The 26003-nt window shown below is 41.8% G+C and overlaps 2 protein-coding genes across 8 annotated transcripts; both read left to right on the top strand.

The window, feature by feature from the left end:
* Positions 1-102: 102 nt before the first annotated feature.
* Positions 103-18730, top strand: CRYZL1 (crystallin zeta like 1). 7 transcript variants are annotated; one of them, XM_072328764.1, is made up of 14 exons: positions 103-302; positions 1469-1540; positions 4387-4464; positions 5024-5096; positions 5695-5739; positions 9262-9330; positions 10775-10908; positions 11690-11801; positions 14362-14385; positions 15019-15117; positions 15810-15931; positions 16259-16364; positions 17589-17634; positions 18291-18730. In XM_072328764.1, exons 2-14 carry the CDS (start codon positions 1475-1477, stop codon positions 18388-18390), a joined length of 1074 nt encoding a protein of 357 aa, XP_072184865.1. In that variant the 5' UTR covers positions 103-302; positions 1469-1474; the 3' UTR covers positions 18391-18730. The 7 variants fall into 7 exon arrangements, with proteins under 7 accessions (XP_072184865.1, XP_072184830.1, XP_072184857.1 ...); XM_072328729.1 differs by lacking the exon at positions 103-302 and adding an exon at positions 382-449; XM_072328738.1 differs by lacking the exon at positions 103-302 and adding an exon at positions 400-426.
* Positions 18731-19862: 1132 nt separating this feature from the next.
* On the top strand, positions 19863-24958 carry DONSON (DNA replication fork stabilization factor DONSON). Its single transcript, XM_072328699.1, has 10 exons — positions 19863-20191; positions 20290-20370; positions 21318-21521; positions 21901-22079; positions 22181-22359; positions 22455-22578; positions 22684-22788; positions 23286-23484; positions 24074-24286; positions 24551-24958. The coding sequence occupies exons 1-10, from the start codon at positions 19934-19936 to the stop codon at positions 24686-24688; spliced, it is 1680 nt and encodes a 559-aa protein (XP_072184800.1). The 5' UTR covers positions 19863-19933; the 3' UTR covers positions 24689-24958.
* Positions 24959-26003: the final 1045 nt, after the last annotated feature.

The following is a 26003-nucleotide window of genomic DNA, read 5'->3' as shown; positions in this document are numbered from 1 at the left end:
CGCCGTAGTGACGCGCAGCCGCGGCCCGCGGCCCGCCCGCTCGGCCCCGTGACGGGCAGCAGACCGCCGCCAATCAAAGGCCGCCAGGGGGTCGGCGTGCAGAGAGGGGAGGCTGGGACGAGGGTGGCCGGGCCCCATTCCCCCCGCAGCTCCGGTGGGACGCACCCGAGGGGCGGGGAGAAGGGCGGCGCCGCGCGGAGGCGCGGCTTTGTGTTGCAGAATTAATTCAGCGCCTCTTCGTTCTCCTTGCTGCTGGCTGGCTCCTGAGGAGACCTACGGCCCACGCCTTCTCCCCGCCAGAGGTGAGTGACGGCTAACTTAGCCAATCCTGTTTCTGCTTTCACGCCGAGCGCCCAATCGCGAAGCTGCTTGCTTCGGCGGGGTGGAGCGTGAGGGCGTGACCCGCGCTCTCCGGAGGGCGCCGAGGTGGGAGCGCGGCGGAAGCAACGGTTTGTCATGGCAACGGCCGGCTGTTGGGCCTGAGCCGCCGGGCGCGGCTGTGTCTGCCGGCCGTGAGCCTCGGGTGGGGCTGTCGAGCCCGGGTTGGGCTCCGGCTGTGCTTGGGGGGCTGCTGTGGGAAGCGTGCAGAGATATTGAAGGGGATAGCGGGGGCGTTTGGCGGCCCGAGGGGCGGGCGGGTACCCGGAGAAGGGCGCTTGGTGGTGTGGCTGCGGGTAGTAGCCGGGCGTTGGCGCGACACCCGCGTTGCTCTTCGCTGACAGAAATGACTGCGGTGGGCCCGGGTGGTGGGTGCCAGCGTGATGCCGGGCTGTCTCCATGGCTGTCTGTGCTTTCCTGCCTCACGGAACCTGAAGAAACCTGTTTACAAAAAGACTCTTCTTCATCCAGAGCAACGTATGCCAGAGAAGCTGGGAGAGGAGGGCAAAAGCCTGACTTGTGATTCTTGTTATGTGCAAGGTTCCTGGTATTCCTGCAGCAGTTTGATTTCCCTTTGTGCTGCCTTTATCTGAGCTACTCAAGCTGTATTTCTCTCAGTTGGGTGGCAAGCTCCCCATCTACTACTGGGCTAACACGTCATCCGTTGCCTTGTGCAGTACATCTCAGTCCCCAGCATTTGCTGCACTGTTGTCAATGACAATGAAACAATGTGTTATAGGTAACAGCTGAGACGCTGGCACAGCTGCACATAGAAGCTGTGGTGCCCCATCCCTGGAGAAGCTCAAGGCCAGGTTGGATGGGGCCCTGGGCAGCCTGAGCTGGTGGGAGACAGCCCTGCCCACAGCAGGGATTGGGGAGGTGTGGACTTTGAGGCCCCTTCCAACCCAACTCACTCTATGGTTCTGTGATTCTATTTTGCTTTATCTGTTCTAAAATTTATTTGTAAGACTTGCTGTGTCTCTGTTGCTTGCAAACAATCATTATTCTGGTTAGAAATTAATGTAAAGCTTTAGTTGCTTATTTTCTCTGTACTTACTGCGTGATTACAGTTACTGTGTCTTTTTTCCAGGTCACCATGAAGGCCTTGTATTGTCAGCAGAATTCATCCGGAGAGGAAATGACCTTTATCTTCCAGGAAAGAGTGAGTTCTGATCATAACTGCACAATTAATCACTCAGTGGAAGAAGGGAGTGAAACTTAAAAGGACTGGTGTTAGCTTTATGCAGGCAGGCAGGTAAATGAAGGTAGGAGATAAGTATTTTACCATTGTGATGCAGCACTTGGCAAGGGCTGTGCTACATTTCTGTTTGCAGTTTTGCTGTCTGCATTTTAAAAAACAGCTTTTTTGCATTGCTGCAAAGCCGGAGTTCACTTATCTTATGCTCCCGTTTCTTGAGTAGATTTTCTGATTACTGAAAAAGTAAATTGTAGCTTGAGAAGTTTACCACATTTAAAGTGTCCCTGCTGTTAAGTTCCTCTCTTCTTGCAAGTTCTTTGCTCTGTTTAGGGACTGAAATCACAGTGCAGCCTTTCTTTTAGAAGCATTGATAGTTCTCCTCTGTCTAGCTAACCTACCTTCCTGCAACTTGAAAGAACAAGAAGACAACTACTTTTCTGTCAGATCTAGTAGAAGCTATTGTGCTGAACAGTCTTTGTCAGTTTGATGTAAGCGTTAATTAAATAAGGGTACATGGAAGTTGGTGGCATAAGACTAAAACAGGATACCAACATGTATATATTGATGCAGTATGAGTGTCTGAATATAGAAAAATGCTTATGTGGTTTTGAAGATGTGAAACCATGATTTTTACACGAATCTCTTACAGATACAAAATTAATTGCTGCAGATACTTATGTATGTTTATGTAACGTAGGTAGCTAAGTATACCTATGAGCCATATATCAAAATGAAACAACATAGTCCTGATAAGAATCTTGCTTGAGTAGATGTAAAATCACAGTAATGAAGCCCGTTTAATGAGTTGCTGGAAGAGAAGGATGTAATAAGATGTCTGATTATGATACAAGATGCATATTCAGTAAGCAATCTTAAATCCACTTATGCTAATTATTAGATAGTGCTTTAGCTGAAAAGGTTTTTTTTTTTACCTCTCAGCAACACACCTTTGGTCTCTTCCTTTTAATGGTTCTGAGAGTTATGCTGTTGTAAGGTGATATACATCAGCTTACTTACCCAGCTGAGAGCTAGTAATTTTTACAGGTTAGCTTACACCTATGTGGTGGCTTACGATTACCAGCTCCAACACTGAAGAAGGATGGGAATAGACATAGACATAGATGCTGCCAACAGGCAAACCCAGCAGCTCTGGTATAGTCATAAGTAAGTTAAGTTAGATCTTCAAGCTGCAATCCTGTATATGTTACTTTTCTGCCTGCTTGCTTATTTTAAGCTCTGCAGGTAGGAGCCAATTCTGCAGATGCTTGTACCATGAGCAGTGCTGGGGAATCCTGATCCTAAAGAGAAATAAATTTTGGGAAAAAAAAAAAAAAAGAAGAAAAGCCAGTTGACTGAGGAAATGTTAATGGAACAGCAGCTGGGTAACGAGAAGACAGCAGTTTGGATAAAGAATTTACATAGCAAAGTACCTTAAATGGTGCTTGGTCAAATTATAATATTGACATATTTAAGTTATGAAGTCATTAACAAGTTAACAGCACAAACATTTCATTGCCTCTTCTTGTTCCCAAGGTTTGTATTCTTGTAATCTTTTCCTAAAGAAAAGCAATATTACTATGTGCATTGTAACAGTACTTCGGTTCACTGAACTAAATACGCCATATATGCAATACATCCAAAAGAAAACGTGATCTTGAATTTACATAAATTACATAAATCCCTTAGACTGTAAGTGTTGAGGTTTATGTTGTTTTGATTGTTGTTTTAATCGGAAATGCAGTACTCATGTAGTTCAGCAGTCTGATAACTTGGCTGTCTTGTAGAACAAAGAATGGGAACTCACTTTAGTTTATTTGAGGAGGTCAGTCTAACCAGCAGAATCCCTTCCAATTTTAAATGAACACCATTTGTTTAACTGAGCAGCGGTGAGGAAAACGTGCAGTTCAATATTCCTCTTCCTGAAGTTCCCCTTCACCTTGCTAAGCCTTGGAGAAGAGCAGCAGCTGTGTGTTGGGGATAGTTTTTATAAATAAATATAAGAAAGCTGAAACACTTAGAAAGAAATGCTTTGTAGAAACAAAGCTCTAACAGCTTTCTGTTGCGTGGTTTTGCTTTCAATTCCAACAGAAGTTTACATCACAGACTGCAGTCTGTGATGGAAATAGATGATTTTTGCCTTCAGTAATTTACATAGCTCTTTAAAGACTGCACAAAGTCAGCAGCTCAGAACTCTATGTAGCTAATTAAATGTTTTAAATTAGCACTACTCAACTGCCTGAGATCAGTGCAGGTCTCAATGCCAAAAGCAAAAGCTGGGATAGTCAAGGAGGTTTTGTTAGACCTTCTTGTATAGTAGATGTGGGACTCAACACTGGTCCTTATTGGTGCAGTTTTATTTACATCATTGGGACTAGGAACATTTACCTCAGTATGATAGCCCAGTATCTCAGACACATGTCAAAATTATCTTAAAATTCTCCATCTCTCCCACAGCTTAGTTGTAATATTATCAATCTGCCCCCTTGTGTTTGCTAGGCAGGTAACTACATATTAAAATTGTTTGGGCTAAGAATCTGATATTTAACTTGCAGGGGAGCAAAGGCAAAAAAAAAAATTGGTTCGGTAACAGTGGAAAATCAGAAAGGTCTTGTGTTCAGTTTGTAACAGTGTTATACATCTGCTCAAAATGCTGTTGTAAATTCAATGGGGTATCAGTTTCTTTTTCATTAAAAACGAATTATTGTTGTGACTAGGAAACAAAGACTGTGGAAAAGTGTTTTTAAGAGCTTGAGAAGGGCTATGCTAGCACATTCATGTTACATCGTATGATGTATGTTTGTTTGTCCTAGGAAAACCTTCCTCCTACAGGAGACAACGATGTGAAAGTACAAGTTAGAGCCTGTGCACTGAGCCGGATAGACACAAAGGTATTTGCTTACTTGTTTCTGTAAAAGCCAGAGGTGTTTACAGTTTCCGTTGGAGTTCTAAGCTGATGCCTTAGCTGGTAACTGGCACAATTCCATTTATGCCATCTGAGGATATGGCTTTACCGCTGAGAAACAAGGGGCAGGATTGATGTGGTGTTCTTATGTATCTCTTTAAATAAAAGGCACCTGAGTTTGTGTACTAATTTATGGAGAAAGATCACAGTTTTCATTTGAGTTCTTACAGTAAAACCCTTTTATCATCCTCTGCATACTGACTTTAAGTCCCAGTTTGGCTTGTCAGCTCATGACTCAGTCTTTTATTTATTTTTTTCCTTTATGCACTTCTAAATTTAAATGCAGAAATAAAGTTTTTAATATTAAATGAGGAATGTGCATGGGCTTTTTTGTTGTTGTTTGGTTGGTTGGTTTTTTTAAACCCTAATAATGTTTTAATAGTGGCCCAGTTTTCCTATTCTAAATACCGAACGCTTTTAAGATCATAATAAACGTGCAGATCTTAAGCCCTGGTAGGAAAGTTACAACCATTATTTTCATTTAGCTGCTGTCAGAAGTGAAATTGCAGAAGGAGCTTCTGCCTGTTGGTCGAGAGATTTCTGGAGTTGTATTGGAAGGTAAGCAGTGCAATCTCCTTGTGAGGGCGTGGAGCAAGAATTAAAGCCTAATAATCCAGGATAAATAAATAGTGTTTGCACGGTACACCTTAAATAATAGGATATACTATTTGTTTTGTTAACGAGACTTTCCTTACATTAATAATGAACCAAACTGTAGTGCTTGCATATCTTTTTGGAGCACTTTAAAAAAAAAATGCACTGCAGCTTTCTGAATAAAATATATTGAGATCTCAAAGTCTTAACTATGCATGCTGCAGCAACCTTTATGTAATTAGTACAAAGTATTAGTTGGAATAGTGAAGGCATTCAGGAACTTCAGCAGTGATTCATTTGCTTATCAATCTTCGATGCGTAGTTTAAAGATTGGATCTTTCAAATGCATGTGTCTGCTTGCATCTAACTGAGAACGGGGTGCTAACGAAAGGTTCATTTTTAGTCTGTGCATATTCAAAACAAAATATACATTCTTCACTAGCATTAGGTATTTTTAATTGTATGTGCTAGCGATAAGCAATGCTGTCAAATGCGTGCTTGGTTTCAGCTGTAAATATTTATGCTGGTACCTTCTTTCTTCTGTTCACATATTCTCTGTGAGTTGGGAGAAAGGTGTCCTTCTTTCAGCCTGATGATGAAGTAGCAGGTAAGTCAACACTTGTTTGCTTGATCAGCTAGTACAATTAAGAATCGTTTTATAACGAATGGCTGAGGTTGTAGTCATTGCTAAGGCTACAACTGAACGTGTATTTTCAAAGTTCTAACTGCCATCACATGAATCGGCTCCTGTAAATGAAGATTTTAATCTGAAAGTATTCTCTTAGGGATAGTTTTAGGTTATTAAAGTCAGAAGTTCTGGTCTCCAGCTAATGTGATCTGTAGTAGTCCTACTACATCCGCTGAATCTTGAAGAATATACACTAGGCACGCATATTCTTGTATATAAAATACATGTGTCAACTAGCCATGCAGAGTGAGTGTTCTAGAGGCAGCCATCTGAACAAATAGACAACAATTAGTATTTATAACACTACCATGACGTGTATAGGTTTCTCCAAAAGTAATGCCACCTATTTGATGGAACAAACTGTCAGCTCAAAAACACTTTTTCAACATAGTCGCCATCATTAACAGTGCATTCTCTCCATTGTTGAACAAGAGCCCATATGCCACACTTGTGAAAATCTGCATGTACTGCTGGAACATACTACCTGCCATAATGAGTTCCTGATTAGGTAAAGGAATCACAAGTGGTTCTAACTTGAATATGCAGGTAGGTTCAGTAGTTCTATTGGATGTTCTGAGCTAACAAAAGTAATGTATGCTCTCAGGTGTTTTGCTCACATTTGAATAGAAATGCTCATTCAAGTTGCATATTTTTTTAGAATCTTTGTTTTTCCTGCACGTGAAAATGCCTGTTATTGTAGCTTATAAAAGTGGATTTTTTTCCTCGCTCCCTTTATTTAAGATGGAGTCTGTGTTTTCTGACCTGGCTGGGAGGTGGCTAGGATGCTGTTATCAGCAAAGCCCATCAGATGGGCGAGTGGTAGTCACTGTACTTTTGTGGTGTGGTTCTTTGTTGTTGTTGAAAATAGACTCCCAAGTCAATCACGTGAGAAGCGTTTGGGGCTTTTCCTGTTAGAACTTTGGCAGAACTTTCTTATAATTGGCTTCAGATTTAGTAGAATGAGTGATTACTATTAATTTACCCTGGAAAGCCTAATTCTCACAGGATGGAAATAGTATTCCAATTATGGGATGCAGAAATGGCTTCACTTTGTTATAGCAGCCCAGTTATGACCAAGCATTGTCAATGCTTGTAATATGAATTACTTTGAAGTATGAATAATATTATTGTGAACAGCATTGCTGTTGCAATTGATTTTCTTTGTGAAATTAAATTTAATTCTTATTCAAATACAGAAAAGTGGTTTGAGGTGTTTGACCTGCTTCAGGTGTCAATCTGACATTAAAGGAATGGAATTGGTCATGGAATCTGTACTGGGTTTGTAAGAAAAGCAGATTCATTTTGTCTACTTTCTGGGGTTATCCAAGTTGATCGCATTGTTTTTTTTTATACTTCAATACCAAATGTTTGCAAATGCAGCTACAGAAGGAACAAAATTACATTTCTGGAAAGAGGAAGATAAAAGAAAAACTGCACAAAATATTTTTAGGCCCCAAAAGAAAGGAAACCCTCTTCTTTGGTTTTAAACACTGCAGTCTCATAGCACTACTTATCAAACAGCTGTTCATCCTTATGTATCCAATATAGATGCTGTAAAGGTGAAGCACAGGAGTGAAATATCTTTTCCAGTAATAAATCTTTTTTCTAACAAACATGCTTCCCAGTTATTGTTGAGAGCTTATTTTTAATGAATAAATGAACAGATTTGAAAGAAATACAGCTTCTACCAAATGCTTTGGTTATCTCCGTACTTAATAACATCAAACTGTCCCAAACTATGCAGTTGTCAGAAACATATATTTATCTAAATGGTATAAAAAAGCCTGTTCTGTACTTCTGACTTGATGAGAAATAATGTGGTGACATTGTCCTTAATTATAAATTTCTGCTCTTTCACGTGTAAGTCATACTGTGTTTGCTGGAGCTATCTGGTATGTTACATCTCTATGCCTAAAATCATACCAAGTGTTTATTTTGAATTTTTTTTTTATCCTTTGACCTTCCAGAAGAGATGATCTATATCATGTATTCCTTTTCCATAGCCTTATGTTTAGTTATGATAAACCGAGAGAATTCAGACCAGCCATTTTAAGATTCATCACTGACTCGTCAAAGTTAGTTGTTTTTTGTTTTTTTCCTCTCTCATAATCTTTTTAGAAATCACTTATGCCCTGCTACTCATTAGAACAAGCGCAGAAGAAATGAGAGCTACATCAGCTGTAACTACTCGGAGATATGAACCTAAATACAGTATACATCTGTTTAAACATTATGATGGTTAGCCAATTTGAGTGTCAGTTCTAAATGCCTTGTTACTGTATGAATAAATAAAGGCATGAAAGCCCTACATTGTGTTGAGTATTTCTGATGAACATGGTGAAAAATCTGACTTTGTACTTGTGTCAAATGCTTGATGTGTATAGCATGCATAACATAAAGGACTCTACTTGATGTTGGAGCTTCTGGAGGCCTTATTGAGGCATATTGACTTAAGGATGCAGTTATTTAAGTAGCCATACCTCTTTGTGCATGGTCTTAGAGACATTGGAATCATTGTGAGTTGACAGTCCTTGGAGGCTGTAACATACGTTATCTTCTAACACTTGAGCTTCTCGTGACTTTTACCTGATCTTTTGCGTCTCTTTTGAAAAGGAACATCTTCGTGTATTATTTGTTTTGCGTTTCCTGTTTAGAGATTTAGAATACATTTATTTTAGTTTACTATATGGATATCCTTGTTAACACTTGAAATATTATATTAATCATCAAAATCTAAGCGCTTTAGGATAGAGGATGCATTTCTTAGGAATGTTTTTCCTTCATAGATGGTAGCATTCTGTATATTGCTTTAAACAGAGGATAACTAAGTTGTGAAAGTATAATGGATTTGATAGTGATTTATTTGTGAAGAAAGTATGTTCTGAGATTCTTGCCCTTCTTGCATTATTTCTTCCTAGCTGCTGAAGCTATCTACTTGGGGCACTTCATTGTTGTTCTATTAAAAACGCTCCATTCTGCTCCATTTTGTCCTCTATTCTAATTGCTCTTGCCAGTGGCATACTTACCTCTGGTGTTCAATCCCGGTGGCTGTAGCCATGGTGTGGCTTGGTCTGCAGTATGAGGGCCTGATTTTTTCTTTCCTGTTAGCCATAGTCCAGAGCAGAAAGCAGAGCTGTAATCAGAGTTCAGATATGACCTGGCAAAAATTAACAGTGCTCGTAGCAGAATGCGTTGTGTCCCAATTCTTTCTCTCTCCCTCACCTCAAAGTTCTGCTACCTCTGAAACTGTCTTGTGTGCTCTTCCCCACTGAGGTTACAGGCTCTTGCCTTACCAAGTTGTCTTAAACTAACTTAAGCCTGAAAAAAGTGCAATTGAATCACAGCCCAAGTGGAACCAATAATTTCATTAGGAGCTTGTTTTAGTTATAATGTATTGCCTGTTTGAAATGAAAGGTCTGTGTTTAATCTTCTTTTCCACAGGAATTTTGCCCCTGGATTCTGAAGAGTCTGGTCTTTGTGAAGTTGTTCTAGTTCATGAGCATTATTTGGGTATGTAGCTTATATGTTTTGCCAATATATCTTACTATACCTTTGGAATTCAGTTTGGCTTTTCTAATAGGGAGCTAAGTAATTTGAATTTTTAAGCACATTTTATAGCAGCATTCAGGCATTCTGTCTACTCTGCCTATTCATAAAAGCACTGAATACCACGTACTTTCAGAACCTTTTTCTTTCCTGTGACCGTTTAGTGGATTAATGTTTTGCCTAAACCATTCAAGCAGATTCATCTTTTTATTCCTTCTAAATTCCCTTCTCGTTGCTTCACTTTTATTTTCCTTCTTTTCCACACCTGTCAAAAAAAATTAGGTAAAAAATTTGCATTTTACCTCAGTTTGATCCAATCCAGGATCGTTGCTTATGTCTATACTAACAGATGGGATAAAATTAAGAGGCTATAAATTGGAGAAAGGAATTTTCAGGGATTGAGGATTCTGGACAACCCTGTACTGAAACTTTCTTTTCAACTGCTGTGACTTTCCGGTTTCCACTTCCTGGCCATAGAGTGTTTTTATGTATGGAACGCTGAATTTAGCAATCTCTGTTCTTCTCCCAACCACTTGGTGTGTTACTTTGAGTAAGCTACTCTTGCTCAACTTTGTGTTGCATTTCTATGACTGTCCATGATCTCAGTTTCAACAGTTAGGAGGGGACTCCTTTAAATTTTATTGTGATGCTAAAACTTTGATTTACTGTTTAAAACATGATAAAAGATCATTTCCGTCATTGTTGTTGTTTTTTTTTTTAACATACATGGGATAAATTATACTTGTTTGTGTTAACTTGGGAAAAAAGTCCTTCTGCTGGCTTTGGCAGTTTTTGCAAAGGAAGCAATGGACTCATGGGGATGCAAAAGGTTTGTTCCTTCGAATACTTAGAAGTACAAATATAGAAACTTTTGCTGTCTTATAACTGTTTGCAATTGCTATAGGCTGAAAACATTTGCCTTTTTCATCTTTTTTTCCTCCCCTTTTTTAACTGTCAGTGCTTTATTTTGTGCTAGGTACTATCAACTGGCACGAAAGAGTTGGTGCTGATGATAATTCCTAGAATTATTTTCCTAAATGTTCTTGGGTGATTGCATTGCTTATGTTGTTACATAGAGCTTATAGAAGCAGACCAATCTTTTCAAGTCTTCCTTTCTAGTGCCTTGGTAGGATGATGCTTGCCTGTTCAGTTCTATGCCAGACTTTTGGCTGGTCTATGGTGATTTTCTTATTTACTGTCAAGCCCTCTACTAAATCATGTAAATTGCCTACATTAAAAATGATGCTTGATTTCTGGTTTACAAAGCTGTCCGCTAGTTCTGCCCCCTTGGTGTTAAAGCACGTGGGTGAAACTGGAAAACACTTTTACCGTCTTGAGTGAAATGTTGGGAATTTGTTGCTTTTCCTTTTTTTCTGCATCTGGTTTTATTTTTCTTTCTGCCTTTTAGTTCATAAGCCAGAAAAAGTTTGTTGGGTGGAAGCAGCGGGGACTGTTCGTGATGGTGTCCGAGCGTACACAGCTTTACACTACCTTTCACAAGTCTCTCCTGGAAAAACTGTCCTTGTCATGGATGGAGCGAGTGTAGGTAACAACTGTAATAATAAAACAATTTCAGTACGGATGGCCTCTGCCATAGCAACTGTTTTATCACCAGAAACACTGGAATTTTTACAGCACGCTAAGCTTATCAAACTCTATTCTATTCCTGTCAGTGCCCTTAGCTTAATGGATTAGTGGAAGGGCGCTCCCACGTGAGCTGCTGAGCCAACAATACAATCCTTGCACGCTGTGTGGGCAGTGAGGAGGTAGTTCTTGTCTGCTGTTTTATTTTGACAGTTTTATGCTAAGCCTTCAGGTGTAACTGGGGGAAAGTGGCTTACGTTTTCATTCCTGTCCCACCAGTGCTCTTTAACTTTCTTTAGACATAAATAATTTCATTTGCATTTCTGCGGTCTTTACTGCTGATGGGAGCGTGAAGCTTGCCACAGCCAACGTTTGTTAATGTAAATGCAGATGGAGCTGTTTTCTTGGTTGCACTGCTTCCTTCAACAGTGAAGCGAGCGCAAAGCTAGAAGTTACGATTGCAGTTACAGTACGTAGATTTTTAATCTGTTTTGTTGAGGAGGAGTTAGCTCTTAAATGTATTCATAGCTTCCCAGTCAAGGAAAAAAGATTCTTTGGCTTCATTGGGAACTGAAGCAGGTTTGTGAATATTCAAATTCTTGGTTCAGATTTTATTAAACATGTAAGTTCACATTTGGATACTCTTCTGACTTCTCCTGACTGTCCTTGCAGTATAACCTTTCTTGCTGTAAATAAGCCCATCTGCTTCTTCGTTGTTTGTTTGTTCTTTTGTCTCCAGCCATTTGGTACAATAGCTATTCAGTTAGCACAGCATAGAGGAGCTAAAGTAATATCTACTGCCTACAGTCTTGAAGATAAGCAGTACCTGGAGAGGCTTAGACCTGCTGTGGGTAAGTTGTGTTCTTCAGTACTAACGTTTTAGCTTAAGGAGGACTTCCTGAAATTCTTTTACTTTGGAGGCTTATTTCAACAGCTGAAAACTGAAGCACAGATTTATCATAGTCTAATTTAATAGTTTTAAAACTTATTTTGCACTCTACACATATTTAAATTCTCTTTCAGGTGTACTTAATGGGATTTTTATTTTTAATTTAATTTTTTATTCTCCATTATTCATCATTATGGTGATGAGTGTCTCTGAGTACTTTCCATTTCACATTGCGCTGCCTTTTGGCCTAGCCAAATACCTTTTCACTTGATAAAATTGTTGCTTGTGAACAAGAAAGCATTTCTAGATCACAGGTATCACAGGCTGTAGACTATGTACCCAAACCAGAGTTCACATATAATTATATGCTTGAGATCAATTCTTAATCAGACTCCAATTTCTTCCAGTAGCATTTTATCAAGCTGTGTGGCAGCTATTTCAAGTACTGTTGTAGCTGTAAAATGATGCATGTTTTACAGTAGTTGGATGCTCAAATGTTTCACTGGACTTTCCCATTTGCTAAATGAGCTTTGCATTAAAGAAAATACTTGCATTCACCTGTGACTTCTATTTCTATCCTGATACTTCATGTTTTCTCTTTTTCTCCTTCAAAATAAGAATGCTACTTGAGATGTGGGAAAAGGCTCAGTAAGAGCTCCCGGCATCTTTTCTGATCAACATTCTGTATTCCAGTGCTGCAAAGTTGAGGAGAGCAGAATATTTCTTTATGCAGACTGTTCTAAAATAAAGGATAGCATTACATTAGATACACAGATTCCAGATTAATTGCAGCCCGTGAACTCTACCATAAAGTGAACAAAAGGTTAAAAGAACTTTCTGTTGCTTCCTCTTCCAAATGCTGAGGCTGCCACAGCATAATCAACAAGTTTAAATTCTTAAATGCGTGGGGGTTTTTTGTCATTCAAGGAAACATGCATAAAAGTGATGGTGGCTGTTGTAAGAAAGTCTTGGTTTAAGAGAAGTTCTGTGGAGTCGGTTACGTCTGCGTAAATTACAGTCACATGAAAATACATATGAGTTAAGATGAAATCTGATTTCAAAAGATAATGTCAGTTGTCTCTGTCTGCTTTCTCCTTTGTTGTTTTGCTTAGCAAAATTATTTGCAGTCTTGGCTTTCCGAGTGGAGAATCATAGCTGTTCTCAAATCCCATCTCTAGATCTGAGTGACTTGCTAAAACCAGGCATTGCTGACATGCAGGCGCACTTCCTATTGTCCTTATGTTCTCCCTGCTTGCTCAAGAGTCATAAGCTAGCAGAACAATGAAATAAGCCAGACAGCTGTCCTTTAGACACAGAGAGAACAGAGTTCTTGTCAATTTGGACTCCTTTCTGATTCCTGAGAACAGAACTGGCAGTGGAAGCACAGAGCCAACATAGCATGTATGTACATTTTGGGGCTGCATGTTCCCGCACATCTGCACTGTTGGGGAGTGATTCATTTCCAGCCTATCAAACAAGCATTTGACTCTTCCCGTAGTAGCTTTGGAGTGCTGATAATGCAGCAGGAAGTGGAGTGCTGTGCAGAGGTTCTTGCACAACAGGAAAGAGAGAGGCGTTTTTTGCTGTCTGACCTTAATGATCATCAGCAGGGAGCTGCCAAGTGTTGTGTTGGTAATGTCATTGTTCCTTTTAGAACCCTGCAGATTTGTGTGTATAGATTTTTTTTTTTATGTTTTACTTTTTTTTTTTTTTTTTTCAGTAATCTCTGGAGTAAATATATTAACAGTACAAAGGAGGGAAGTATGCTGATGCCCACAGTTCAGACTAGAGGCAAAATATTAAATAATGTGTTAAGTTAATGTTAGAGAATGAAAGATTATATATATATAAATACATATATATATATATACATGTAAGAAATATACACATACACACACACACGCATCATAGAATGGCTTGGGTTGGAAGGGACCTCAAGGATCATGAGGCTCCAACCCCATTGCCACAGGCAGGACCACCAAACCTCATTTAATACCAGACCAGGCTGCCTAGAGCCTCATCCAGCCTGGCCTTGAATGCTTCCAGGGATGGGGCATCCACAGCCTCCCTGGACAACCTGTTCCAGTGTCACCACCCTCTGAGTGAAAAACTTCCTCTAATATCTAACCTAAACCTCCCCTGTCTCAGTTTATAACCATCCCCCTTGTCCTATCGCTGTCTACCCTTGTCAACAGCCATTCCCTCTCCTGTTTATACACTCCCTTCAAGTATTGAAGGTTATGGGTTTTTTTTGTTTGTTTGTTTTTAATTTGAATACAGGAAATGTCAGTATCAAATTACTATGAAGTTACAGCCGTGTCTTTTGGTTTTGGCCATATAGTTCGATTGCAGTGAGAAATATTAAATGATTGAATTTGAGAATTTGAATATATCTTATGATTTGAGTAGAGAGGTGGGAAAGGAGTATTTCTTAATATGTATTTCTTAATATTCTTCTTAATGATCAGTTTCTTGTAATTTTTTTTCTCTTTTCATTCCTTATCCCCGTGCCTCAATTCAAGAAGGTATGCGGCAGCCTTTAGTGAGTAAGTGCACTTTGCAAATTCGAGTTTAACCCATCATGCTTTGGAAGTGGGCCTCTAAATTTCATTATTCCAGTTGTCATTTTGTCGAGAAGTCTTTGGCTTTGATAGTTTCTATAGAAGAAACTTAGCTTCTACTTCTCCCTGTTTTTTTCAATGCTTTCATTTCTTTTCATATCCATCTGTAAGACGTGATACATTTGGTGTTTATCCATCAGTTTATCCATGCCATGAGGTAGGTGATGGTGCTACTAAGCATTATTTTAAAGAGGAGATGGATATAATGAGATTAAAAGTCTTGTTGGAATCATCAGAAGAGTCAAGTCAGCAGCTCATTAGTGACTGAGCTTGTTGGGCTTTTATGCATTTACTTCTGATGCTGAAGACAAGACTCCATGTTAGGAAGAAATACTGACGTCAGTGCATGAAAAAAGAAAAGAGAAAAAAGTTTTACTTCTGGATTAGATTTAATCAGTGTTTTCATGTTGGTTTTCCCTGTACTGGAAAATGAAGAACAATTGATTGAGCTTTCTGACTTGGCTACAAACTTGCTCATAATACAGGAAATGTTTGTTCTGCTGTGAAAATAAACTCTGTGGTTTTATTGTAATCAGCTGAATGTATTGCTTTGTCTAGCTCGGGTGATCGATGTATCAAATGGAAAGATAGATGTGGCAGAAAGCTGCTTGGAAGAAACAGGTGGCTTGGGAGTGGATATTGTCGTAGATGCTGGAGGTATGGAACTGATGCTGGAGGTATGGAACTGGTCCTCAGAGTAGCATGAAGTGTATTTCTATGATTTCCAAGTAGTGTATGTGGAAGTTACATCACCTCAGAACTCCGTGTCATCGCTTGGTCCCATGTAATTTTATGTATGTATCTGTACTCAACAGGCCTCCTTCAGAAAGATCTGGTTAAGGTCTCCTTGTATTACCTCTAGTGGAAGTATCTTTAAATATTAGAGATCAGCTAAATTGGTCTGAAATGCTTCTTTTCGACTTAGAGCTGCAAAGAAGTGGTTTTTAGCAGTAGATCTGTGACATTGTTGTTTACGCTTCCTTAGTTCATCATTCTAAAACAACCGGAATAGCTGAGAAGTCTGAAGTTACTGTATCTGGCTGCAATAATTGAAGAACTTCTTAGTCCCAGTGAAATATCTTAGAAGTGGATTGTATTGAATTTCCTGAATCTTCTGCTGTCTCTGATTACCTCATGAGGCCAACAATGGAACTGAATTCTAATCCAGTTCCAGGCAGCCATCGTGCAACGTGTACATTCAGATGAATATATTGCAACTCTTTCCTATCTTAGATCATGAGAATGAAAGAACCCCAAGATGCCTGTTTTTCAGTATGGGAAGAGATAAGCAGTTCATTTTTGACAGTGATTGTTTTCTTCTGAGCTTGAATGTCCTTTCATTTTTCCAGTAAAATTATATAGTGCTGAAGATGAATCAAGTTCAAAATCACAGTTACTGCCTCATAAGCATGATATCATCACTCTGCTTGGTGTTGGAGGGAACTGGATAACAACAGAGAGAAATCTTCAGGTAAGGAGACTATATCAATCAGCAAGTTTGTTTATGCTGCAGTACATGGCTGAATGGCTGCTTGCTATTAAGTGACATCAGTTTTCATGTAAGAAGGTTTTCATGGCCAGAAAATGAAAAGCGTTCTGGATTGGTAATGCTTCTTTTTTGTATATATTTTCCTTTGTGACAATTAAGGAACTCTTGTCTGTAACATAGTAAGTTAATAGCTTGGATATTAATTACTGTTTGTTTGTTTTATAACCATAAATATAAATGAACCACTTAATCTTTATTCTTGTAGAGGAAAATAATAACTAAATAACATACTTCTTCATTCTGTTTAAGCTGGATCCTCCAGACAGTCATTCCCTGTTTCTTAAAGGAGCCACGGTCTCCTTTCTGAATGAGGAGATATGGAACTTGTCCAATATAGAGCAGGGGAAGTATCTCTATATCCTTTTGATGATAACTTTAAGTACTGACTGCTAAGGAATGGGTGGAAATATGAAAGGTAAACTAACTAATCATATTCTGTTCCCTCCTTTAACCTCAGGCTTAAGGTCAGCACAGAGAAGCATGCAATGTAACTACAGTATAACCTTTGTATTTAAAGCTAGTCTGTGTGTACTTTCTAAGTAGGAAGTAAAAAAGTCATGGTGAAAGGCAAAAATGCATTCAGGAAAAAATAGTGGTTTTGTTTGAGACTGCTTTACAGGTTTTTACATTGTACATAAAATATTTTGGATATATAAATATGTTTGTTCTGTTAAGATGTATCACCTGTAGATCTTAATGCGATCAGATTAACTGTAAACATTAAAATAGTTTGGCTTCGTAATCTGCCTCTTATCTGCAGTGTTATGTGCAGAACATTTAAAGTGAAGATGTGGGTGTGGAAAGAGGTGTGCTGCCTTCATTTGCATTACCAGTGTGTGGCCTTAAGGAGGTGGGCCTGGAGCTTTTTGCTGACGGGACAGTGTTCAGTGGGTTGCTTCATGGATTGGTTGTGGCTTTAAGGACCCTCCCTGTTCTGCACTGCAGATTAAGATCTGCTGAATCACTTTTGCAGCTTAGCAGAAAGCAGAGGCAGGTGAGGATTAAGTCATTACGCTTGTTGAAGGACTGACTGTAGTGCGAGGAAGTCCTCCCCTCCTCCGCTGAGCTGCACAGTAGATTAGGCGAGGTCAGGCACAATGAGGGATCTATTTATGGGATATAGGTTATCAAACACAGCGTTATCTTTTGGTACTTTTGTTGAACTTAAAGTCAGCTGACTAAAACATAGCTCCTGTTGTCCCCCCTAATAACCACAGCACTTTTTATCGCCACTTCTTTAAAAGCTGCAAGGAAAAAAACCTGCTTTTTGATAGCTCTGCATTTTGTGGAATTCTTGACCCTATGGCACTGATGCCTTACCTGAAGAAATCACAAGCTGATCTTTTTTAAAATGGCTTGAGCTTCAAATGTTAACCAGGTTGCTCTTAAAATGAAAGAAGGGACGTTATTTTTTCATGTAAACACTAAACACAAAATCATCTATTTGCATCTGCATACAAATGTTTAGCACAGAGATTCCTTAAAGGTGCACAATGTTGCTCCAACAATTTATAAGCTCTGCTGCGCTCCAAGCTTTTATCTGTAGATACGCTGTTACCTTGACAGAGCTGGTAGATACGCATCTTAGAAGATATAATGGAGAAATTATCAAGCAGTGTTTTCAGGTAAGAGAAATTATTACTCTTTTTTTGTTGTTGAGCCTAAGGAGTAGAAATCTCTTGCCAGCAAAGCAGATCTATGTTGAGAAGTTGAGGAAAGGATGCCTCAAATAGCTCACGTGGAACTGTTTGTGACCTGTTTAGAATGTAGCGGGCTAAGCTTGGGGAAACTTGGGAAGACCCCTGATTTTGCCGATGGCAAAATTTAGCAGAGGCAGCGCATTCTTGTCTTGGTGGAGGAAGAGCATGTATCTGGCTGCTCAGCAACGTGTCTGACTGAGAAATGGCGCTGACTGTAAAAGACAGTAGGTCTGTCTGATATTCCTTTGTAAGAATAGTGACAGCGTTATTAGATGCACCCATAATGAGGTGAGAGTGGAAGATCCTTTCTATTAATGTGGGCTAGCAGTACTGCTGTAGAGCAAAAGCTTTCCCACCACTATCTTTTCCTTGTAAGAAGGATATATATTTATCTTCTGCTTCCTATTTGCTTTGGGGCTCTTTCATTCTTTTGTGAATCCAGGCAAAGCTGTAAAGTGTTCATTTGTGTTTTAGGAGTAAAGTTTACATAGTGAAAGTAAAGTCTATAGCAGCAGTCCTAGAATGTTACTATTGATCTGAGCGTGCTCAGCAGACCAGTCTGACATTCTGTTCCATTGTAGGCCTCAGCTGGATGAACCGATCCCATTGTATGAAGCCAAAGTTTCTATGGAAATAGTTCAGAAGAATCAAGCAAGAAAAAGACAAGTCATTCAGTTCTAACACACGAATTCCTGACTTCTAAGCCCGTGGAAGATAAAGAAACGTAATGTATTTCAAAAGTAAATTAGTGTACACGTTCAAGTAACCAGAATTCCATAACCAGAATGTAAGGATCTTCTGTACCTCAGCACAAACAGCCTGTGAAGCTCGTGGGACTCGAGAGGTTTTTTTGATCCAGTTGGGTGAAATGTTCCCATCAGCAGTTTCTTAAAAAGATGGTCTTGATGCACAGATCTTGGCTGCCCTGCCCTCATTACAAATGTCAGTAGTGTCTACGGGCGATCTCCCTTGCTGCTGTTTTTCAACCAGAAGAAATTAAAGGGAAAAAAAGAAATGCCAGTGGTGTTTTTTGTTTGGATTTGTTTTGCTTTGTTGCCTAGTTTTCCCCTTCTCTATCTCCCATCAGTAGTCCCATTGGCACGTTGCTTTTGTTTTCTGGCTGCGTTAAGACTGAGCGGTGTCTGCAGTATGCTGAAGGTCTTCAACTATCTTTAAAATTGCTGTTATGTAGCTGAGAGGCAGGATGGGGAAATCCACCAGAATTGGCAGGGATCCTAGAGGGGAGAGATGGTTCTGAGAGCAGGAGTTCTCCCATTGCTGATGTTCTTCATTTTAGCAACCAGAAACAGTAAACCTGACTTAGTATCTACAGCCTGGGAGCTAATACAGTTGTATGATTCCAAAGTTTGAGATACTTCATGTATCTTGTTACTGTAATGTTATCCTTTTTTCTTTCCCGTGAGATCCTTGTATTCTGTGCGCTTTCACTTCTCCTTTTTAACCTTGCTCCTGTTCCTAGAACAGATCAGTAGGGAGGGAACTGCTGCCATTTTTGTTGGTGGTGATGGTGGTGGCTGTTGTTTTTCTCAAAGCGTGTTGCTTCCTCCTTGCTTTTATTTAAGAGCACGCTTGTTCCAAATGTGCTAGCCATAGCTGAAGCTGCCTGCATTAAGGCTTCCAGCTGGATCAGATCCTGAAATTAATGTCCCTTTACTGAAGGCATTAAGCTGCCTAGTGCTGCTTGCAGTTGGCTGAGGTGTCTCAGCTTTTTCTAATGTTCTTTTGATAAGGCTAGCTGTGGATTTAGATACACTTGAACAAAAGTGTTCAAAAGGTCCCTTAAGCAACTCTTCCTTTCCAGTGTCCATTGATAGATATTATAAGCAGTTTTGAGTTGTGATAGCAAGGGCCGTGCAGCTCCTGGAGCTATAAAATACCCCAAGAAAGGCACACGCCTCAGCGCTAGCTGGGTGCCTAGCCGACAGCCCAACACAGCCTGAGGCCTTGCAACGTGTCGGAGTGAGAGCAGTGCCAGCAGAACCGAGCTCTGCCCAGGCTGGACCATCCTGGCTTTCCTAGGCTTTATTGAGGATGCTCGTGCTCGGTGAGGCTCCAGCGCGGCTCGCCCTGACGCCGCGCGCCCTCCAGAGGCCGGAGGAAATGGCGGCCGCCCCCACACCTCAGCACCGCCCCGGGGCGGGGCCCGGCCCTGTTGGCGCCAAGCGGGGACGGCGGCTCCCGCCCGGCCGCTCCGTTCCCAGCCATGGCCGCCACCGTGCCCGGCTACTCGCCCGGCTTCAAGAAGCCGCCGGCCACGCTGCGGTTGAAGCGCAAGCGGCCTCGGAGGAGCGAGCCCGCCGCCCCACAGCCCTGTGGCGCGGCCCCGAGGGCCACCTCCGCGCCCGTCCGCCGCAACCCCTTCTCCAGCCTGGACAACGCGCCGCGGCAGCCGGGCCGGCGGCAGCAGGGGGAGCCGGCACCGCCAGGAGGGGGGCCCGCCTCGGCTGCGCCTTTCTGGCAGGTAGAGAGCCGCCAGCGGCCTCGGAGTGGAAGGGGGTCGTGAGGCTCCTTTGCTAAAGCCTTTTGTAACGCTGTCAGCCTCATGCTTTTTGCCTTCAGTTTTTAGAGTCGGCAGGAGAAGATAAGCCGGCCCAGAGCGTGGGGCTCTCAGAAGGAATCAGCGTCCTGGCGCTGCCCGAGGTAGGGGGGCTCACTTAACGCTTCTGAAACGCCTCTTGCTGCACTGACCTCGGGAAAAGCCTGAGCTGGTTAACTGCTTAAAGAAGGGGACTGGCTCTTTAGTGGGGTCCGATGGGATAAGACGGCGGGAGATGGTTTCAAACTTAAAGAGGGGACATTTGGTCTGGGTATAAGGAAGAAATATTTTACAGCAAAGGTGGTGAGGCAATAGAACAGGTAGCCCATAGAGGTGGTGGATGCCCCATCCGTGTAGACACTCAAGGCCAGGCTGGATGGGGCTCAGAGCACCTGATGGGGCTGTGGGTGTCCCTGTTTGATGCAGAAGAATTGGACAAGGTGGCCTTTAGAGGACCCTTAAAGGTTCAACCCAACTCAAGAGATTCTATGATTCTACGTACTTAGCATCTGGTGGTATGTCTTTAAATGTACTAAAATGTCAGTGTTGGAGAAAACTCCCTCAACTGCCTAAATAGGAAAGAGAGTAACAGTCCTTAACAGGGCTTCGGGCTGATGGTGCCAGAGGCTTTTATAGCTTCAGAAACTTAAGCTCAGAGTAACTTAGAACAGGAAAGCCTCTCAGACCAAACTGACCAAACTGCCCTGGAACTCTCCAACATTTTTTATTATCCTTTGGGAAGTATGTGCTTCCAATTTAGTGCAGCTAGTTCCTTAGAGTTAAAACAAGGTATGGAGGGACTTGTTAAAGTGAGTTGGACGAAACTTACAGGAAACAGCAGGTTCACCTTCTTGTCAAGGCTGTAGAGCTCCACTTGTTCCTCCTAACAGCCACTGTCCTGTCTGGGGTCTGCTCTGCCTGCCAGGGGGGGTGTATAAGCCATCATGGGAGGGAGCCTGACCACGTGAAAATGTGCATAGGTAGCTCCATCATTGGTTGTTTGATGTGATTAATTTTCCTTGGATTAACTGATGGTATTTCTGTTTTTAAGGACCTTCATTTAGCCGATCCTACACCCAGCGTCCCCACATCACCGAGACACGAGTTCCCTGCAGACTGGAGCATCAAAACACGACTTCTGTTTATGTCTTCTCAGCCTTTCACCTGGGCAGAGCATTTAAAAGCACAGGAGGAAGCTCAGGGATTTACTCAGCATTGCAGAGCAGCAGAAATAAACTTGCCACAGAGTGTACAGGTAATGAAACTTCAGAAGGGAGCTGGAAGCTGCTGCTCTAGAAGGGGGAACCTCTGCACCTCTCCTTAAATGTACTGGCAGTGAAGATTTGCTTGTGTTTTGTTCTGGTCTTACTTGTATTAAGAATAAGGCTCACGTAGACAGCTGTGTAATTCCATCCACTGTGTACTCCAAAATATAACCTGTGGCAAACTGGTGAGTGGTGCAGTTTCAACTGCGAGCAGTTTCCAGTTGCTGCCCCTCTTCAGCATGGCTTAATCCCAGACCTGTGATTGTTATTTTTTAGTGTCTATTGCAAAAATCTTTTTTAAATTATCAGTTGTGGTGCTGCTTTAAATAAAGTATTTCTGTCCTCCTAAAATAATGCTTTGCAATCTAGGAACCAAAACTGTGCACAGAACTGCGTTGTGCCTTTCAGCAGAGCCTTGTTTACTGGCTTCACCCATCGCTGCCGTGGCTGCAGCTGTTCCCTCGTATTGGAGCAGACAGAAAGATAGCAGGAAAGGCCTGTCCATGGGCGCAGGATGAGGCCTTGCAGCAAGTGCTGATGAGCGACTGGTAAGTGGAACCTCAGTGTGGGTAGTGAGATCAAGACCCTTGGAGTTAAATCAGTGCATAAGTTCATTACAAAATTGTTGTTTTTTTCCCCTCATTTGCAGGTCTGTCAGCTTTACATCTCTATACAATCTGCTCAAAGCCAAGCTGTGCCCCTACTTCTATGTATGCACTTACCAGTTTACTGTCCTGTTCCGTGCAGCTGGTCTGGCAGGAAGCGATGTTATCACAGCGGTGATTTCTCCCACCACCAGAGGTTTAAGGGAAGCCATGAGAAATGAAGGTGAGGTGAAACCACTCCGATTTAGATTATTTAGTATATCGCTTTAGCTGTGCATTCCAGAACCACTCATTGCTTTCTTTCCTCTTCTGTTCAAGGCATAGAGTTTTCTCTACCTTTGGTAGAAGAAAGTAGAAGCAGAAAACAGAAAAACTCCGAAGAGAGTTTGGAAACGGAAGTCGCTCACGGCCCTGAAATGGGCAGAAGCCCCAAGGATAGAGAGTATGTCATACACCTCCTGAAATGCTGCAGTTCTGAGGCATTTCTGGACTGCTGAGAAACAGTCTTACAAAGTTTTACCCCCCTAAAAGTGATTCTGTTTCTCAGGGAAGCTGCTCCAAGTGATGATGATGATGATGATGGTTTCTCTTGGCTTGAAGAGATGGGAGTCCAAGACAAGGTTAAAAAACCAGATGCTATTTCTATTAAACTGTATCCTTTCTTTTCGTCTCACCACTTACCGCAGTGGAAAGCCCTGCAGCTGTTACCTTTTGGTGCATCCAAGAGGAGCGTCCTTCCAACCTCTGAGACTTATCCTGCACCAGTGCACTGTAAGTGGGGGCGTCAGAGGGGCATCTCCAAAAGCAGACTCCTGCTCTAAACTGAACTGCTTATGTTTTCCTTATGTTTTGATGCAGAATTCCGTAGTAAAAGTAGGAGTTGCAAACTTTGTTTTAGTATCTGCTGTCTGCCAGCTGTAAGACACCAGACCTTGGAAAACGTTGCTTATCTCACAGCTTTAATAATGGTAACAGTCAGGTGTAAGATGCTGCCAAATAATTGATGTAAGGAATCTCAGTGAGCTCAAGCCTTGGTTTTTCAGAGAGATTATTTAATTTGCTTTAGCTACTTGATTGGTCAAAGGTAGAAGGGCAGTGAGGTTTTGCTGTGCTTCTTAAAGTCTTTTTCCTTGACTCTGGCCAATTCAGTCGTAAAGAGAAGCATGAAGTGCAGGTGGATCACAGACCCGAATCCCTCGCGGTGGTGAAAGGAACGAACACATTCACTTTATTGAACTTCCTGATAAACTGTAAGAGCCTGGTGGCCGTTGCAGGTCCACAGGCAGGGCTTCCTCCCACTCTGTTGTCTCCTGTCGCTTTCCGAGGTGGAACAATGCAAACGCTCAAAGTAAGTAATGCAGCGGTCTCTATTTTCCTATGATAAGAGGAAAGCTGTACCTACTTCTGGTACAGCAGAGTGGTTTTTGCTGCTAGAGCCTGAGTTGGTGTTTTGACTGCAATATGGACTTCCTCCGATGTCAACTTTACCCATGTTACCTGTGCTGCTAAACTGGAACTCCAGTACTTTACCTATCCTGATAGTTCTTAAGGAGACATCCCAGATAGTAAAAACGTTCTTAAAGGAATCTCCTTTGAATGCTACTGAGATCATACTTCAATGGGGAATTGCAATGAGAGCCTCTGACCGGTTACTGTGAGAGGTGGTGGGCACTAAATGTTATGCTACCCATACGGATAGCGCAGTCTTCTGCCACTGGAGAAGCTGCTCATGTGGCATCAAAGTTCTTCTGCAGATGATTAGCTGCTGCGTGTTAGGAGTTGTTTGAGATGCTAAAAGCCTAACACTCGTACGTACTGAAGATGACAACATTTAGAACACTTTGAGCTTTTCCTAGGACTGTGGCACTGCAGTATGAAGGTGCGTGAACAATCTTGATTTGGTTTCAAAACGTAACCCTGTGTGGTGTTGGTTTCAGGCTCGTAGTATGAATGCAAAAGCCAGGGTCCGCCTGGCATATGAAGACATCTTCAGTTTGGAGATCGTAGGCCCCGTCCTGCCTCATTCCCTCCACATGCTGACCATGCTGCTGCAGTCTGCACAGCAGGGAGCTTTTTCTGCAGCGCTGTATACACACGAGCCAACAGCTGTGTTTAACACTAACCTTCATAATGAGAGCACCTCCTTAAAGGTAAGTAAACTAGAAAGGGCAATCTTTCCTGTTAGGGACAGCATCTTTATTACTAACCTTTGGGTGCTGAGTGATAAGCCAACTCAGTGCATGGGTTTATACTCCATTGTGATCACCAGGTGGCAGTTGCTGCCTCATTATTCTCTTGGAAACGGGCTCATCAGAAAATGAGCTTTCTAGGAGCTCCCCAAAGATACATAAATGAGTGCTGGATGCTACAGCTGTTTCAGACAAAAACGTGTATTATGTGTTTCTCTTCTTCAGGAAACCATAAACAAAGACCTGCAGAAGTGTGGGCTGCATTCTAAGACTTTGGATCAACTGAGTCAGGCGCCAACACTGGGGAAATCTTCCCTGCGGTTTCTGGAAATGAAGGACTGTGTGTGTGCCTGGAAGTCCTAGGAACGTGCTGCGTGGAGCTCCTGGGGGCACAAAGTTCTCCACTATGCAGCTGCTGTGCTTCCATCAGGCCTACAGGGCAGCCACCTGTGCTGTACCAGGAGGGACGTAACCTGCTCCAACATTACAGGGAACTCTTGCACATCACAGCAATAGAGCACCTCGAAGGGCTTTCAAAGGAAATTGAGGAAAAGGTCTTGGACATCTCCTTTTGTATTTTGGAAAGTGTGTTTTTAAATAAAATTTTATGGACGTTTGCTTTTGCTTGATCTGAATTCAGGGTGGAAGGCCTGAATTTTTCACGTGTATATTCTGTTCTGAAACACAGAATTTCTGCTACTGCTCTGTGCAGTAACAGTAGCCACTTCTCAGGGGTGGAATTCTACCATCTGAGCCTGCTCACAGCACTGAGGCAGAAGCTTGTCCTCTGAGCCTCAGCACAACACACCTTTTGGTTGAGAGCACCTTTAACTCTGAGAGCCAGATGGATGCAAACACAGCTCCAATTGCATCTGAATCAGATTAAAAGGTTGGGAATCCTCTGAGCTGCTGACACAAGTTTCCAACGTTGCCATCTTCATTTACTTACGTTAAAATGAGTTATGATTTTTAACAGGCAGTTTATACAATGTGATGTGCACCAGAACAAGGTAGAGCAACGCAATGACACCTGATGGAAGCAGAGAAAATGAAAGGCAGCAAGATTATGCTGCCCTGTTGACAGCAAGAGCCTATTCTCAGGCTTAATCTGTTATGCTACCACAGCTTCAGAGATGTGTATAATGCCATTTATCACACAGCTATCAGGTAAGACCCTTCCTGCAGCAAAAAAAAGTGAACCTGAAGAGCAATGAGTAGAATACCATCATGCTTGTGCACTCCAGCAAGATTTGTAATTCTACTGGTGTTCTGCATGGAAAAGAACAATGCTTGTAGTCATGCCTACTTTATTTTCACTACAGCAGCATCCTGTTCAGCTGTCATCATTCTAATGCAGCAATAGTCTGCTTGATGACACCTACACACCTAACAACCCAGCTCTGCATGTAAATCACTGCGGATTGAGGCACTTACACAAGTATTGTGTAGAGCTACAGTGCTACTGCACAGTAACTACTGTGACGCTAGTAGGGTCATTGAGAAGACCAGGGTGTCTGGACAACCTAGATACCACCTAGACCCAAGTCCCTACCTTGCAATAGAAAAGGGCAGCTTTAGATTTTTAGATCTGGGGTGTTGGACAACTGGAGAGAAACCAGCACCAATTCACACCTGGCAGTTGTTATACTTGACTTTCCTATTTCTCCAGCCCACTGTT

Source organism: Excalfactoria chinensis, chromosome 1 (assembly GCF_039878825.1).
Source record: "Excalfactoria chinensis isolate bCotChi1 chromosome 1, bCotChi1.hap2, whole genome shotgun sequence".
NCBI lineage: Eukaryota > Metazoa > Chordata > Aves > Galliformes > Phasianidae > Excalfactoria > Excalfactoria chinensis.
This window is presented reverse-complemented; position numbering and strand designations above follow the sequence as displayed.